The sequence below is a fragment of the Bombina bombina genome, chromosome 9 (genome assembly GCF_027579735.1).
Source record: "Bombina bombina isolate aBomBom1 chromosome 9, aBomBom1.pri, whole genome shotgun sequence".
NCBI classification, from domain to species: Eukaryota; Metazoa; Chordata; class Amphibia; order Anura; family Bombinatoridae; genus Bombina; species Bombina bombina.
The window spans coordinates 106,448,387-106,467,059 of record NC_069507.1 but is presented as its reverse complement, the minus strand read 5'-3'; the positions used below and the strand labels follow the sequence as shown (position 1 = coordinate 106,467,059).

The 18,673-nt window shown below is 40.5% G+C and overlaps 1 protein-coding gene across 1 annotated transcript in view; it reads left to right on the top strand.

The window, feature by feature from the left end:
* PATL1 (PAT1 homolog 1, processing body mRNA decay factor) overlaps positions 1-17,230 on the top strand; it is a 58,524-nt gene extending 41,294 nt beyond the window's left edge. The window contains exon 18 of the mRNA XM_053692309.1: positions 16,388-17,230. Within this exon, the coding sequence (XP_053548284.1) occupies positions 16,388-16,541 (154 nt within the window). The 3' untranslated portion in view covers positions 16,542-17,230. The remainder of the gene's footprint in view (positions 1-16,387) is intronic.
* The last annotated feature ends 1,443 nt before the right edge of the window (positions 17,231-18,673 follow it).

The following is an 18,673-nucleotide window of genomic DNA, read 5'->3' as shown; positions in this document are numbered from 1 at the left end:
GCTCTTTTTTTTTTTCTCTCGTGTTCTCGTTCTCTCATTCTTTTTCTCTTTCGCTCTTTTTTCTTTCTCTTTTCTCGTTCTCTCTCTTTTTTTTCTTTTTCTTTCTTTTTTTTCTCTTTCTTTCTCTCTTTTTTCTCTTTCTTTCTCTTTTTTTCTCTTTCTTTCTCTTTCTTTTTTTTTCTTTCTTTCTCTTTTTTTTTTCTTTTTTTTCTCTCTCTTTTTCTCTCTCTCTCTCTATTTTTGTTTCTCTCCCTTTTTTTTTCTTTCTCTTTTTCTCTTTCTTTTCTCTTTTTCTCTTTCTTTTCTCTTTTTCTCTTTCTTTTCTCTTTTTCTTTCTCTTTCGCTCTCGCTCTCTCTTGCTCGCGCTCTCTTTCTCGCGCTCTTTTTCGCGCTCTTTCGCGCTCTTTCACCCTCTTTCGCCCTTCATTTGTGGGTTGTTCTATATACGAAAGACCTCCGATGACCTACAGACATGGATGGCTAATCATCGCTCCGCTATCCGTACGGCTTTAAAGAAGGGAACTTCTTTAAATCATGTTCTCCCGATGATCAGAGGGGGTGATCGCAACAAAGTGCTGCTACAAAGAGAGGCCAAATGGACATTCTATTTGGATACATTAGCACTCAAGGGTTTAAATACCCATCTTGACTGGCAGGTGTTCCTATAAATACCAGTCTGAGTTCTATGAGATCCATGATCCATTTGAGTCCATCTCCCAACAGATATGCATAACCGTAGCTTATTTAGTATAATCCAATATTGATATGTTCTGTTATCCCTTATGTAGTAAGTGCTTTGACACAGTAACTGTTCTGACTTGGATACAAAGTGGTTATCTGTAGTTTAAGGGATATAAAGCAAAAAAAAACCCTCAGATTTTTAATTTAGTATAGAGGGCCACTTTAATGCCCATGTACCTATAATTACCCATAGTTATGAAAAGATTTCAAATATATATCATATAGGGCCATATATAAGCCCATAATTATAGCAATCTCCTCAAACTATAAAGGCCGCCCGCGGGCCTCTAACCACTAGGATATATGTTCAATAAACAAAGAGGAGAAGAGCAAAGCTATCTTTATGTAGTAAAAGGGTGGGAATATTACCTGCCGCTTAATTGTAACAGACAGATTATAAAAAGCCGGGGAATTTTATGGAATCTGTGTTCCTTAGTTTACCTAGTAAACAGGGGTCCAGGTAAGACCCTTACGGGGGGTTGGGGAAGCGGAGCCAACCAACTTATAGAATGAGACCAGTCCAATGGAACGTCTCATAGCGTATAACTAGTCCACTAAAACTATGGAGGAAGAGGATCTGCAACTGACGTATATAACTCATATTGGGAGAACAAGGAGAGAGACATTTGAGGGGCATCCTTAATGCTGTGTCAAAATGCATATCCATATAATTATTTTGGACAGGTGTACCTATATATGATAGAGAAGAGAATATGGGGCACATAACAAATCACATGAAATACACAATAACAACGTAAAACTGTACAGTACAGAATAACTTTGTATGGCAATATCTAAATATATCCTTTGTCCCATTAAAACAAGCAAGCCTATAGGTGTTAATATTGAGTTAACAGGCTTCAACTCTAACTGTGGAGGAATGGAATTTATTGCTAATGAGAGTACCATAATGGCAAAATGCCTAGTAGACTATGATCGCCTATAGTGCCTTACCAACATGTAGGGATATTACCACTCAAACCTCTACCTGCATTTAAATTGTTTATGACCTGGCTATGCACATAAGGAACAGAGAGAGATATATAGCTTATTGCGTAGATATATATAGCCTTAGATTACTCTTATATGGTAGCATAGAAGAAATAATATATACTTTCCCAACTGGGAAAGCTATAGCTATGGTAATAATTAGCTAGACAAAACAATCTCTATACTACAATTGTTTACCGTAATGTTAATGATCTAGGAGACATTAGTAGAGTTGTGTATATAGTATACCCTAAAGTACAACTATGACAGTACCTGTGTATTAACTTTACTAGGTCACCCTGGCCGCAGGCAACCCAGCAAAATAGATAAACAAATATTGGAATGTCCCAGACCTAGCAGTAACTCAAACATTGATTTACACTCACCCACATAATTTTGCACACAGTATTGGCTGATTGGTGACAAGGGTATATGGAGAGAATTAGCAACTAAACTTTCAGGGTTTAATAATAAACATAGGAGTCATATAGACCCGCATATCATGGACCCCACCCCCACAGAGGGGAGGCCCAGAACTGACCGGTCAAAAAGAGAACAAGCAAACTATGGTCCCCAAGGTGTATCTTATATAACATAAAACATTTAACCAGTTATAAGAACAACATGTATGTGAACATTATAAATACAATATCCTAATACAGAATGATATGTGCAGGTAGATTAGGCTGGCGAGCCATCATATATCATAAGACCTGGATGTAGTCACGTTAACGAACTGCAAAAAACGTTTGTACAAACTAGCAGATCTCTAACCGATGCCAAGTCTATTCAAACTCTCCAAAGCCGTTAACAGTAACTGTGGAGGCCCTACAGGGCAATGTGTCACCATGGCGCCATTCTGGGTGCTTTGTCCCGCCATGCACTCGGTAACTATAGTCCGCTGATGACTCAAATAGCTAGGATCTTTTAGTGTCCCTCCTGCTCCTTACCCTCCGGACTGAAGTCGGTACAGCTTACTACTTGGCCTGATTTCTTTCCTTCTTAGCCGTATGTGGTTGTACTATATTTCCTTGGTCAGGCTGTGAAGTGGGTCTTGCATTCGTACACGGGTGCATCATCACTGTCAGTTGCGCAGTTGAAATGTTTTCTGGAGCCGCTGGGCCACAGACCTGCATTCCCTCACTGCGATCTCCCCGTAATGCCGCTTGGATATTATTTTCAAACATATCTAAGCGTCTGCATATCAGGTCCTCCAGTGGCTTCAGTACTGTAGAAATCCTAGGTTCCATCATCTATCCTCTCAGAACTCTGGCACAAATAGCGTTGAAAGTCGATAGGGACCAGCTAAAAATGGCTGCGTAGGAGTAGTTCACAGAGCTCAGGTTAAACTTCCGATCTGAATAACTATTGTTTGAAGCTGTGACTAGCGCTCTGTCTGCCAGTTTCAGTTGTACAATTTACTTTGCACTATCAGCAATATTTTGTGAAAAAAGTCCAATAAAAGCACATATTGTCCAGGAGCTCTATTAAGATACGTCTTTCCTCCACGATGGCTAGCTCCGCCCCCGTGAAGTAAGTTTTTTTGTGCTTGATTTTTAGGATTTCCTCTAAGATAAGTGCTTCTAAGCATTCTGAAGCCCAATTCCTCTGTTCACATCCCTCTGTAAAACACTGTACTCAGAGTATCGCCTATTTTTTTTTTTTTTTTTTTTTTTTTTTTTTTTTTTTATGGTTTTCCTTGCGGGAAATATTTCAAGGGTTCTCCGTTATCGGTCGTAGGGATTCATCTCCTACCTCCCTTTTCAGATTGACGATATACTCTTATATACCATTACCTCTGCTGATAGTTTTCAGTACTGGTTTGGCTATATGTGGATGAGTGTCTTTCAGTAAGTAGTGGCATATGTCAATCATCAGGGAGGGGCTCACAGTCCTTTAGCGATGAAAGAAGTATCTTGGATACTTTCTTGGGGGGAATCCAACTCCTGTCTAATTTCGGGGATTCATATCCCAGGTGTAGACAATTGGGAGGCGGATTATCTCAGTCGTCAGTCTTTACATCCAGGGGAGTGGTCTCTCGATCCAGATGTATTTTGTCAGATTGTACAGATGTTGGGTCTTCCCGAAATAGATCTGATGGCTTCCCAAGTACCTTTATCAGGTCCAGGGATCCTTACGCAGAGATGGTGGATGCGTTAGCAGTTCCTTGTTTTACCAACCGGCTTATATTTTTCCGCCTCTAGTTCTTCTTCCAAGGGTGATCTCCAAGATCATAATGGAACAATCTCATTTGTTTCTGATGGCACCAGCATGGCTTTACAGGTTTTTGTATGTGGATCTTGTTCGGATGTCCAGTTGCCAACCTTGGCCACTTCCTTTAAGGCCAGACCTTCTGTCTCGAGGGCCGTTTTTTCCATCAGGATCTCAAATCGCTAAATAGATAAACAAATATTGGAATGTCCCAGACCTAGCAGTAACTCAAACATTGATTTACACTCACCCACATAATTTTGCACACAGTATTGGCTGATTGGTGACAAGGGTATATGGAGAGAATTAGCAACTAAACTTTCAGGGTTTAATAATAAACATAGGAGTCATATAGACCCGCATATCATGGACCCCACCCCCACAGAGGGGAGGCCCAGAACTGACCGGTCAAAAAGAGAACAAGCAAACTATGGTCCCCAAGGTGTATCTTATATAACATAAAACATTTAACCAGTTATAAGAACAACATGTATGTGAACATTATAAATACAATATCCTAATACAGAATGATATGTGCAGGTAGATTAGGCTGGCGAGCCATCATATATCATAAGACCTGGATGTAGTCACGTTAACGAACTGCAAAAAACGTTTGTACAAACTAGCAGATCTCTAACCGATGCCAAGTCTATTCAAACTCTCCAAAGCCGTTAACAGTAACTGTGGAGGCCCTACAGGGCAATGTGTCACCATGGCGCCATTCTGGGTGCTTTGTCCCGCCATGCACTCGGTAACTATAGTCCGCTGATGACTCAAATAGCTAGGATCTTTTAGTGTCCCTCCTGCTCCTTACCCTCCGGACTGAAGTCGGTACAGCTTACTACTTGGCCTGATTTCTTTCCTTCTTAGCCGTATGTGGTTGTACTATATTTCCTTGGTCAGGCTGTGAAGTGGGTCTTGCATTCGTACACGGGTGCATCATCACTGTCAGTTGCGCAGTTGAAATGTTTTCTGGAGCCGCTGGGCCACAGACCTGCATTCCCTCACTGCGATCTCCCCGTAATGCCGCTTGGATATTATTTTCAAACATATCTAAGCGTCTGCATATCAGGTCCTCCAGTGGCTTCAGTACTGTAGAAATCCTAGGTTCCATCATCTATCCTCTCAGAACTCTGGCACAAATAGCGTTGAAAGTCGATAGGGACCAGCTAAAAATGGCTGCGTAGGAGTAGTTCACAGAGCTCAGGTTAAACTTCCGATCTGAATAACTATTGTTTGAAGCTGTGACTAGCGCTCTGTCTGCCAGTTTCAGTTGTACAATTTACTTTGCACTATCAGCAATATTTTGTGAAAAAAGTCCAATAAAAGCACATATTGTCCAGGAGCTCTATTAAGATACGTCTTTCCTCCACGATGGCTAGCTCCGCCCCCGTGAAGTAAGTTTTTTTGTGCTTGATTTTTAGGATTTCCTCTAAGATAAGTGCTTCTAAGCATTCTGAAGCCCAATTCCTCTGTTCACATCCCTCTGTAAAACACTGTACTCAGAGTATCGCCTATTGATTTTTTTTTTTTTTTTTTTTTTTTATGGTTTTCCTTGCGGGAAATATTTCAAGGGTTCTCCGTTATCGGTCGTAGGGATTCATCTCCTACCTCCCTTTTCAGATTGACGATATACTCTTATATACCATTACCTCTGCTGATAGTTTTCAGTACTGGTTTGGCTATATGTGGATGAGTGTCTTTCAGTAAGTAGTGGCATATGTCAATCATCAGGGAGGGGCTCACAGTCCTTTAGCGATGAAAGAAGTATCTTGGATACTTTCTTGGGGGGAATCCAACTCCTGTCTAATTTCGGGGATTCATATCCCAGGTGTAGACAATTGGGAGGCGGATTATCTCAGTCGTCAGTCTTTACATCCAGGGGAGTGGTCTCTCGATCCAGATGTATTTTGTCAGATTGTACAGATGTTGGGTCTTCCCGAAATAGATCTGATGGCTTCCCAAGTACCTTTATCAGGTCCAGGGATCCTTACGCAGAGATGGTGGATGCGTTAGCAGTTCCTTGTTTTACCAACCGGCTTATATTTTTCCGCCTCTAGTTCTTCTTCCAAGGGTGATCTCCAAGATCATAATGGAACAATCTCATTTGTTTCTGATGGCACCAGCATGGCTTTACAGGTTTTTGTATGTGGATCTTGTTCGGATGTCCAGTTGCCAACCTTGGCCACTTCCTTTAAGGCCAGACCTTCTGTCTCGAGGGCCGTTTTTTCCATCAGGATCTCAAATCGCTAAATTTGAAGGTATGGAAATTGAACGCTTAGTGCTTAGTCATAGAGGTTTCTCTGACTCAGTGATTGATACTCTGATACAGGCTCGTAAGTCTGTTTCTAGGAAGATTTATTATCGGGTTTGGAAAACCTATATTTCATGGTGTTCTTCTCATAAGTTCTCTTGGCATTCTTTTAGAATTCCTAGAGTTTTACAGTTTCTTCAGAATGGTTTGGATAAAGGTTTGTCTGCAAGTACTTTGAAAGGACAGATCTCTGCTCTTTCTGTTTTATTTCTTAGAAAGATTGCTAAACTTCTTGATATTAACTGTTTTGTTCAGGCTTTGGTTCGTATCAAGCCTGTAATTGAATCAATCTCTCCTCCTTGGAGTCTTAATTTGGTTTTGAAGGCTTTGCAGGCTCCTCCTTTTTGAGCCTATGCATTCTTTGAATATTGTTTAAATTTCTTCCTAAGGTTGTGAATTCGAACAACATTAGTAGGGAAGTTGTTCCTTCCTTGTGTCCTAATCCTAAGAATACTCTTGAAAGATCTTTACATTCTTTGGATGTTAGAGCTTTGAAATATTATGTCAAAGCTACTAAAGATTTCAGGAAGACTTCTAGTCTGTTGTTTTTTCTGGTCCTAGGAAATGTCAGAAAGCCTCTGCCATTTATTTGGGATCTTGGTTAAAACGTTTGATTCACAAGGCTTATTTGGAGACGGGACAGTCTCCATCTTAGAGAATTACAGATACTAGATCAGTCTCCACGTCTTGGGCTTTTAAGAATAAAGCTTCGGTTGATCAGATTTGCAAAGCAGCAACTTGGTCTTTGCATACATTTACTAAATTTTACCATTTTGATGTATTTGCTTCTTCTGAAGCAGGCTTTGGTAGAAAAGTTCTTCAGGCAGCTGTCTGTTTGATTCTTCTGCTTATGATTTAAGTTTTTTTTTTCTTGAAATTTATGAGAGACTTATTTATTGTGTAGATTTAATTTCTCAGTGTAAATAGTTATTTTATCCCTCCCTTTCTAGTGACTCTTCTGTGGACTTCCACATCTTGGGTATTTCTATCCCATACGTCACTAGCTCATGGACTCTTGCCAATTACATGAAAGAAAACATAATTTATGTAAGAACTTGCCTGATAAATTTTGTTTCTTTCATATTGGCAAGTCCATGAGGCCCACCCTTTTTTTTGATGGTTATGATTTTTGTATAAAAGCACAATTATATTTCCAGTTTCTCTTTTTGTATGTTTTTTTTTTTTTTTTACTCATTTTATCACCCCACTACTTGGCTATTCGTTAAACTGAATTGTGGGTGTGGTGAGGGGTGTATTTATAGGCATTTGAGGTTTTGGAAACATTGCCCCCTCCTGGTAGGAATGTATATCCCATACGTCACTAGCTCATGGACTCTTGCCAATATGAAAGAAATGACTTTATCAGGTAAGTTCTTATATAAATTGTTTTCTTATGTCATTTTAACTAATGTGAAAAACAATATATTTTTTATATAGCAGCATAATGTAATCTAGCCATTCCAACTATGGTAATCAGCAATAAAAACAAAGTTTTGGTGCTCCTATTGTAGAGCATATTGTACATGGGGTGCCTTGAGCACACTCTTTAAAGGGACATTCTTAAAGGGTTTTGCCAATTTTTATTGTGGCAGCTACAATGCAAGTAAGTGTTTGTTTTTTTCTGAAAAAAATATATTAACTTGACTTGCATTGCAGCTGCCACAATAAAAATTGACAAATCCTTTAATTATTGTAATTTAAAAATTGGTTGCACTGCACTGTGAATGCTCTTAACCCATGTTGCTACAAATATAAGCATGATATGCAGTTAACATTTATAGGGATCAAGTGGGTAGAGGGCCCTGCCAAGAGTTGCACTGTTGTAGTTAGCTCTCATGAAGGTGATCTACAAACAGCTGGGCTCATAGGCTTACATGCTTAGGGGTTCAAGGGTATAGCCAAATAGAAGAGGAACTGAGGTTAGTAAAGGTTTGCATAGGTTGTATGCATCCCTGAACTGTAGAGTCTCTTTAGCTAGCGCTTGAAATTTTCAAAACTAGGGGAGAGTATTGTGGAGTAAGGCAGAGAGTTCCATAAAATAGGGGCCATTCTGGAGAAGTCTTGTTTACTGGAATGTGAGGAGGTAACTGGAGGAGGAGCTCATGAGCAGAGCGAAGGATGGGAGGGAGAGCATCTGGAGACAAGGTTTGAGATATAGTAGGGAGCAGTGCTATTGCGGGCCTTGTATGTCAGTCAGAGTTTTGGGTTTTATTCTGGAGGCTAGAGGAAGCCAGTGAAGGGATTGGCAGAGAGGTGCATCAGATGAAGAGTGAATTGTAAGGAAGATTAGCCTGCAGAGTCATTTATTATGGATTGTAAAGGAGCTAGATGGCAAGTAAGGAGACCATAGAAGATGAAGTTGTGGAAGTCAAGGCAGGAAAGGATGAGAGTGGATTAAAATCTCAGTTGTGCTTGTGTGAGGAAATGTCTAATTTTGGAGATGTTTTTAAAGTGATGGTAAATCCCAGCCTTTTAAAATGCTAGGATTTACCATTGTTAGAAATAAAGGCGGTTTCAGTCATGAAGTATAAAAGTTCCTTTGTTTGCCTGTAGCCTATGCTGCGCTGAGCGCTTCACCCCTCCCACTGCAGAATGCTATTTTTTTCAATGAGGTGATGTTTCCACCTCTTAGCCAATAGCCATATGACCCAGTTGGCATTCTGCTGTATGGCTAGCACACTATTGGCTAAAATGACCTCATTGAGAAAATAGCATTTTGCCGGAGGCTTTCATGGCATACCCTGCAGGCAAATAAACTTTCAGTATGAAGTAGTTTATACTTCATGAGTTAAAGTCCCCTATTTCTCCTACATTGGTGTGTCGGGTCCACGGCTTCATCCTTACTTGTGGGATATTCTCATTCCCTACAGGAAATGGCAAAGAGAGCACACAGCAAAGCTGTCCATATAGCCCCCCCTCTGGCTCCGCCCCCCCAGTCATTCTCTTTGCCGCTCTGAACAAGTAGCATCTCCACGGGGATGGTAAAGAGTATGTGGTGTTAGTTGTAGTTTTTTATTTCTTCTATCAAGAGTTTATTTTAAAATAGTGCCGGTTTGTACTATTTACTCTACAACAGAAAGTGATGAAGATTTCTGTTAAAAGAGGAGTATGATTTTAGCACCAGTAACTAAAATCCATTGCTGTTCCCACGCAGGACTGTTGAAACCAGAGAACTTCAGTTGGGGGGAACAGTTAGCAGGCTTATCTGCTTCAGGTATGATCAGTCACTTTTCTAACAAGACCTTGTAATGCTAGAAGACTGTCAGTTTTCCCTTATGGGATAGGTAAGCCATTTTCTTAGACTCAGTTACAGAATTAAGGCTTATAACTTAGGCTCTATGCTGGTTGACACTATTGTGGGCTAAATCGATTGATTTTTATCATCTTTATTTGACATTTGGAGTGTTTGACAAACTTTGAAACACTTTTGGGGACGTTTATTTGCGCCTGGCAGTTGTTTAGACACCTAATCTTGTCAGAAAGGCCCCTTCACTCTGGAATGGGAGGAGGCCTCATTTTCGCGCCTCAGTTGCGCAGTTACTTTCTCTAGGCAGTGCATGCAGCTTCACGTGAGGAGGTCCAGTGGCTTAGAAAAGGACTCAGAGAGGCTTATTTCTGTTGTTAATAACCCCTAAGGAAGGTAAAGGCTGCAGCAAAGTCTGTGGCAGGGACTGTAGTGTGTTTAAACCGGTCAAGTGGGATTATTGGCTCCGGTTTGGTCATTTAAGGGTTAAGAGTCTTGAAATTTGGTGTGCAATACTTTTAAAGCATTAAGACACTGGGGTATAAATTTCATAAAGATCGGATATTTCCTTGATGTTTTTTCGATCATTCAGGAATAGTGTGCTCTTTTTATTATTTAAAGAGACAGTAACGGTTTTGTTTAAAATTGTTTTTATTGCATTAACAACCTGCCTAAGTCTGTTTAACATGTCTGTACCTTCAGATAGCCTATGTTCTGTGTGTATGGAGGCCAAGGTGGTTCCCCCATTAAATGTATGTGCGAATTGTGCCATGGCGTCCAAACAGAGTAAGGACAGTACTGTCACATTTAATAATGTTGCCCAAGATGATTCTTTAAATGAAGGTAGTGGAGATAGTTCATCATCTTCTCCTTCTGTGTCAACACCAGCTTTGCCCGCGCAGGCGATACCTAGTACATCTAGCGCGCCAATGCTTGTTACTATGCAGCAATTAACAGCAGTAATGGATAATTCTCTAGCAGCTCTTTTATCCAAACTGCCAACATTTCCTAGAAAGCGTGATTGCTCAGTTTTAAATACAGAGGATGAGCAAGTAGGCGCTGACGATAATTTATCTGTTATACCCTCACATCAATCTGAGTTGGCAGTGAGAGAGGGTCTGTCTGAGGGAGAAATTTCTGACTCAGGAAAAGTTTCTCAGCAGGCAGAACCTGATATCGTGGCATTTAAATTTAAGCTAGAACATCTCCGCGCTCTGCTTAAGGAGGTGCTAGCTACCCTTGATGATTGTGATACTTTGGTGATTCCAGAGAAGTTGTGCAAAATGGACAAATTCTTAGAGGTCCCAGTGCACGCTGGCGCTTTTCCGATACCCAAGAGGGTGGCGGACATAGTGACTAAGGAGTGGGAGAAGCCAGGCGTACCTTTTGTTCCCCCTCCTATATTTAAGAAAATGTTCCCCATTGTCGACCTCAGAAGGGATGCATGGCAAACGGTCCCTAAGGTAGAGGGGGCAGTTTCAACATTAGCTAAACGCACAACTATTCCTATAGAAGACAGTTGCGCTTTCAAAGATCCTATGGATAAAAAATTGGAAGGATTGCTTAAAAAGATTTTTGTTCAGCAAGGTTTCCTTCTTCAACCAATTTCGTGCATTATTCCTGTCACCACGGCGGCGTCTTTTTGGTTTGATGAACTAGAAAATTCGCTCCAAAAGGAGACTCCATATGATGAGGTCATGAACAGAATTCACGCACTAAAGTTGGCTAATTCCTTTATTTTGGATGCCGCTTTTTAATTGGCTAAATTAGCGGTGAAAAATTCAGGTTTTGCAATAGTGGCGCGCAGGGCGCTTTGGCTAAAATCTTGGTCGGCAGATGTTGTCCAAAACAAAATTGCTTAATATTACTTTCAAAGGTAAGACCCTTTTCGGGCCAGAATTGAAGGAGATTATTTCAGACATCACTGGGGGAAAGGGCCATGCCCTCCCACAGGATAGGCCTTTCAAAGCTAAGAATAAGTCTAATTTTCGTTCCTTTTGCAATTTCAGGAACGGACCGGCTTCTAACTGCAGCCTCTAGACAAGAGGGTAACGCTTCCCAGCCTAAACCAGCATGGAACCATTGCAAGGCTGGAACAAGGGAAAACAGGCCAAGAAGCCTGCTGCTGCTACTAAGACAGCATGAAGGAGTAGCCCCTGGTCTGGGACCGGATCTAGTAGGGGGCAGACTTTCTCTTTGCTCAGGCTTGGGCAAGAAATGTTCAGGACCCCTGGGCACTAGAAATGGTCTCTCAGGGGTATCTTCTAGAGTTCAAGGAACTTCCTCCAAGGGGAAGGTTCCACATGTCTCGTTTATCTTTAGACCAGATAAAGAGACAGGCATTCTTACATTGCGTAGGAGACCTGTTAAAGATGGGAGTGATACACCCAGTTCCATCAGCGGAACAAGGTCTGGGGTTTTACTCAAACCTGTTTGTAGTTCCCAAAAAAGAAGGAACTTTCAGACCAATTCTGGATTTAAAAATTCTAAACAAATTCCTCAGAGTTCCATCATTCAAAATGGAAACCATTCGGACGATTTTACCAACGATCCAGGAGGGTCAATATATGACTACTGTGGACCTAAAGGATGCATATTCCTATCCACAAAGATCATCATCATCATCATCAGTTCCCGAGGTTCGCCTTTCTGGACAAATATTACTAGTTCATGGCTCTTCCGTTCGGTTTAGCCACTGCTCCCAGAATTTTCACAAAGGTGCTAGGGTCCCTTCTAGCGGTCCTAAGGCCGAGAGCCGAGGGGCATTGCAGTAGCACCTTACCTAGACGACATTCTAATTCAAGCGTCGTCCCTTCCCAAAGCGAGGGCTCATACAGACATTGTTTTAGCCTTTCTCAGATCTCACGGGTGGAAGGTGAGGAGTTCCCTGTCCCCGTCCACTAGAGTTCCCTTTCTGGGAACAATAATAGACTCTGTGGAAATGAAGATTTTTCTGACAGAGGTCAGGAAGTTAAAGCTTCTAAACGCTTGTCGAGTTCTTCAATCTATTCCTCAGCCCTCCATAGCTCAGTGCATGGAGGTAATAGGACTAATGGTTGCGGCAATGGATGTGGTTCCTTTTGCTCGAATTCATTTAAGACCATTGCAACTGTGCATGCTCAAGCAGTGGAATGGGGATTATGCAGACTTGTCTCCCCAGATTCAAGTGGACCAGATAACCAGAGACTCACTCCTCTGGTGGTTGGCTCAGGATCACCTGTCTCAGGGAATGAGTTTCCGCAGACCAGAGTGGATCATTGTCACGACCGACGCCAGTCTCTTAGGCTGGGGTGCGGTCTGGGACTCCCTGAAAGCTCAGGGTCTATGGTCTCGGGAAGAGTCTCTTCTCCCGATAAACATTTTGGAACTGAGAGCGATATTCAATGCGCTCCTGGCTTGGCCTCGACTAGCGAAGGCCAGATTCATAAGATTTCAGTCGGACAACATGACGACTGTAGCGTACATCAATCATCAGGGAGGAACAAAGAGTTCCCTGGCGATGAGAGAGGTAACCAAGATCATCAAATGGGCGGAGGATCACTCCTGCCATCTATCTGCAATTCACATCCCAGGAGTGGACAACTGGGAGGCGGATTATTTGAGTCGTCAGACTTTCCATCCGGGGGAGTGGGAACTTCACCCGGAGGTCTTTGCCCAGTTAATTCAACTATGGGGCATTCCAGATATGGATCTGATGGCGTCTCGTCAGAACTCCAAGGTTCCACGCTACGGGTCCAGATCCAGGGATCCCAAGGCGACACTAGTAGATGCATTGGTGGCGCCTTGGTCGTTCAATCTAGCTTATGTGTTTCCACCGTTCCCTCTCCTTCCCAGGCTAGTAGCCAGGATCAGACAGGAGAAGGCTTTGGTGATTCTAATAGCTCCTGCATGGCCACGCAGGACTTGGTATGCAGACCTGGTGAATATGTCATCGGCTCCACCATGGAAGCTACCTTTTGAGGCAGGACCTTCTAGTACAAGGTCCATTCGAACATCCAAATCTAGTTTCTCTGCAACTGACTGCTTGGAAATTGAACGCTTGATTCTATTTAAGCGTGGGTTTTCGGAATCTGTTATAGATACTCTGGTTCAGGCCAGAAGACCTGTGACTAGGAAAATTTACCATAAGATATGGCAAAAATATATCTGTTGGTGCGAATCCAAGGGTTACTCATGGAGTAAAATTAGGATTCCTAGGATACTTTCCTTTCTCCAAGAGGGTTTGGATAAAGGTTTGTCAGCTAGTTCTCTAAAAGGACAGATATCTGCTCTGTCTGTCTTGTTGCACAAACGTCTGGCAGCTGTGCCAGATGTACAAGCGTTTGTACAGGCGTTAGTTAGAATAAAGCCTGTCTACAGACCTATGACTCCTCCATGGAGTCTAAACTTAGTTCTTTCAGTTCTTCAAGGGGTTCCGTTTGAACCTTTGCATTCCATAGATATTAAGTTACTATCTTGGAAAGTTCTGTTTTTGGTTGCTATTTCTTCTGCTAGAAGAGTTTCTGAATTATCTGCTTTGCAGTGTACTTCACCCTATCTGGTATTCCATACGGATAAGGTAGTTTTACTTACCAAACCTGGTTTTCTTCCAAAGGTGGTTTCCAACAGGAATATTAACCAGGAAATAGTTGTTCCTTCTCTGTGTCCGAATCCAGTTTCGAAGAAGGAACGTTTGTTACATAACCTAGATGTAGTTTGTGCTTTAAAATTCTATTTAGAAGCAACAAAGGATTTCAGACAGACATCTTCTTTGTTTGTCTATTCTGGTAAGAGGAGAGGTCAGAAAGCTACTGCTACCTCTTTCCTTTTGGCTAAAAAGCATCATCCGATTAGCTTATGAGACTGCCGGCCGGCAGCCTCCTGAACGAATTACAGCTCTCTACTAGAGCTGTGGCTTCCACATGGGCCTTCAAGAATGAGGCTTCTGTTGAACAGATCTGTAAGGCAGCGACTTGGTATTCTCTGCATACTTTTGCCAAATTTTACAAATTCGATACTTATGCTTCTTCGGAGGCTATTTTTGGGAGAAAGGTTTTGCAAGCTGTGGTGCCTTCCGTTTAGGTTACCTAACTTGTTCCCTCCCTTCATCCGTGTCCTAAAGCTTTGGTATTGGTTCCCACAAGTAAAGGATGAAGCCGTGGACCGGACACACCAATGTAGGAGAAAACAGAATTTATGTTTACCTGATAAATTTCTTTCTCCTACGGTGTGTCCGGTCCACAGCCCGCCCTGGCTTTTAGTCAGGTTTAAAATTTTTATTTTTCTGTACACTACAGTCACCACGGCACCTTATTATAGTTTCTCCTTTTTCTCCTAACCGTCGGTCGAATGACTGGGGGGCGGAGCCAGAGGGGGGGCTATATGGACAGCTTTGCTGTGTGCTCTCTTTGCCATTTCCTGTAGGGAATGAGAATATCCCACAAGTAAGGATGAAGCCGTGGACCGGACACCCCGTAGGAGAAAGAAATTTATCAGGTAAACATAAATTCTGTTATTTCTAACACTGGTCAATCCTAGCATTCAAAAAACGCTAAGATTTACCATCACTTTAAGGTGGCAGTGGCAGGAATTGGCCAAAGACTAAAGGTGAGCATTAAAAGAAAAATCTGAGTTAAGTGTTATCCCAAGACATAGTGTTATGCGAGTTTGCATAATGACGGAATTATTAACCGTTATAGGAAAATGAGGGTGGAGATTTTGGAAGAAGGTGGGGGGGGGGCAAGGAGTTCAGTTTTGATTAATTATTTAGAAATTTAATGATGACCTATAGATTGAGAAGAGGACCAAGGATGTAGCCTTGTGGTACCCCAACATAAAGTGGTAAAGGGGGCAGAGGATGTACCAGAGAAGGCTTCACTAAAGATACGTCTAGACAGGAAGGCAGAGAACCACAAGAGGTCTGTGGCACAAATGCAGAAGGATTGGAGGGTTTAGAGCAAAAGAGGGTGGTCAACAGTATCAAAGGCTGCAGACAGATCGGGGAGGGTTTGCTGAGAAAAGTAGCCTTTTGATTTTGCTGCAAGTATGTTGTTCGTAACCTTAACAATTGCGGTCTCTGGAGTGCTGTGGGCGAAATCCAAATTGCAGTGGGTAAAGGAGGGAGTTTAATGTAAGGAAATGGGATAGACGTGTGTGTGTGTATACTAGCGTTTTTATACGTTTTAAGACGAGAGGTAGTAAGGAAATAGGGCCGAGGTTGGATTGAGATTTTTTTTTTTTTTTCTTTGAGGTTAGGTGTGACCAGTGTATGTTTAGCAGATGAGGGAAATATATTGGTGCTTAAAAGGTTAAAAATGTGTGTGAGGATAGGGCTAAGGGTAGGAGAGAGGGAGGAGAGTAGCTGTGAGAGAAAGTGATTGAGGGGACAGGTATTGAGGTAAGAGGACAGTATAAGCGCAGGAACATATTCCTCCGTAACAGGGGCAAAATTGTTGCATATATGGGTTTTGGATGATTGCAAGCAACACTGTTACTGTGGTGAGAGATGATTTAGTTTCTGATGGAATCAATTTTGTTATTGAAGTGTCTGTCAAAATCTTGATGATTTGGGTTGGAAGAAAGAGTAGGGAGATGCATTCACAATAAGGCTGTATTTCTCCTGTTCCTAATAATAAAAACACAAAAAATACAGCAGCAGTGGGTTCAATTTAAAAAAAAAAAAAAAAAAAATTGGATGATTGTCTTGTTTTTTTCCTGTCCTTGTGTGCTTTGGTATGAAGTGTAGTTCTGTGAACTAGATGATAAGAACAATTTTTTTTTTTATTTTTTTTTTTAAGTAAAGTTATCTGACTTTGTAATAAAAGTGATCAAATTTACCAGATACATTTTTACTGTAAAGATTTAATGCAATTGTTCTTTTCTTTTTTTCTTTTTTTTCTGTTTGCCAGGAATCCTCTAGTTGTGCAGATTGCCCAGAGCCTTTTACATGCCCCTGCTCTCTCACTGCCTCAGCCTCTTTGCTCACCACTCCCGGTCTTAGCTCACTTCTCACGATACCTTGATGCCGAGAACTTAAGCCTTTTGCAGTCTAAGCTTAGGTGAGGATGGCAGGGTGTTGGCTTTGGTGTAATACACATTTAATGGTTGGTATTGAAAATGCTTAAAAGGAGACCACATTTTATGAAGAAAGGAAGGATTCTTGGAGTTCTGAAAAGGGTAATACATTGTTGGGGCAGCATGTTCAGTGTATTGACTTGGACAACCTGAGCTGACCTGCAAATGCTCTCAGTAATTTATAATTGCCCAGGAAGTGGTATGTAGGCCATTATTGGTAAACTGGCAGGGAGAGCAGAGCTAAATTCATTTGGCTGGCCTCTTCAGTTTTTATGGTTTTATTGCCACAATCGGGTCTATCACCGGGCATGACAAGTGTGCCAGTCTCCTGCTTTTTATAGTTCTAAGAGCAATTATCCAGGATCCCTTCTAAAAACCAACCCTGTCTTGCTTCAAACATTTTATGTGAAATTTTAAGTTACAATGAGACTAATATTTTGAAAAGGAGGGATGGCCACTCTCCTCCTGTTGCACAAGACACCGTAGCCAAGCTGTTTCAAATAACAGAATCCAAATTCAAGAGGAAGCAACTGTGTCACTTTGAGGCACTGGGAAACCGGCTGGAACAAGTCTCATTTTTTTGTGTATGATTTTAAACAGTGAGACATCTCCATCGAAGGAGGATTCTGATTTCTTTTTATATAGCTCAATGTAAATAAATATAAAGTATTATTAAACCAGACTGTTAAATCATTGTGTGTATCAATCTATGGTTTTCATAAATAAGTTGTGATAAAATTAGTTCATATATAGCTAAGGGGGCTTTTTTAAAATAATGCTCTTATGAGAACTGAGCAAGTACTATTCCTGTAACCTGAGATCAATATTTTGTACAATGAAGGGGATCCCCATTTTCTTTTCTCATTATATACCATAATTGTGTGTATGTATATATGTGTATATGTAAAGTGTATGTATATGTATGTATATGTATGTATGTATATATATGTATATATATGTATGTATATATATGTATGTATATATATGTATGTATATGTATGTATATATATGTATGTATATATATGTATGTATATATATGTATGTATATATATGTATGTATATATATGTATGTATATATATGTATGTATATATATGTATGTATATATATGTATGTATATATATGTATGTGTATATATATGTATATATGTATGTGTATATATATGTATATATGTATGTATGTATATATATGTATATATGTATGTATATATATGTATGTATGTATATATATGTATATATGTATGTATGTATATATATGTATATATGTATGTATGTATATATATGTATATATGTATGTATGTATGTATGTATGTATGTATATATATATATGTGTATTGTGTATATGTATATATATATATATATATGTGTGTATGTATATGTATATATATATATATATGTGTGTGTATGTATATGTGTGTATATATATATATATATATATATATATATATATATATATATAAATTTTAGAGTACTGAGAAGATATACAATTTCTCCAACATAGGTGTGTCCGGTCCACGGCGTCATCCTTACTTGTGGGATATTCTCTTCCCCAACAGGAAATGGCAAAGAGCCCAGCAAAGCTGGTCACATGATCCCTCCTAGGCTCCGCCTTCCCCAGTCATTCTCTTTGCCGTTGTACAGGCAACATCTCCACGGAGATGGCTTAGAGTTTTTTGGTGTTTAAATGTAGTTTTTATTCTTCAATCAAGAGTTTGTTATTTTAAAATAGTGCTGGTATGTACTATTTACTCTGAAACAGGAAAGAGATGAAGATTTCTGTTTGTAAGAGGAAGATGATTTTAGCAACCGTTACTAAAATCGATGGCTGTTTCCACACAGGACTGTTGAGAGGAATTAACTTCAGTTGGGGGAAACAGTGAGCAGACTTTTGCTGCTTGAGGTATGACACATTTCTAACAAGACTCGGTAATGCTGGAAGCTGTCATTTTCCCTATGGGAACCGGTAAGCCATTTTCTTAGTTTAAGTAAAAGAATAAAGGGCTTCATTAGGGCTTAAAAAACTGGTAGACATTTTTCTGGGCTAAAACGATTACTTTACTAAGTATATTTGGCAGATTATTACTTTTAATAGTTGTTAAATCTTGGGGATTGTTTTAATAAAA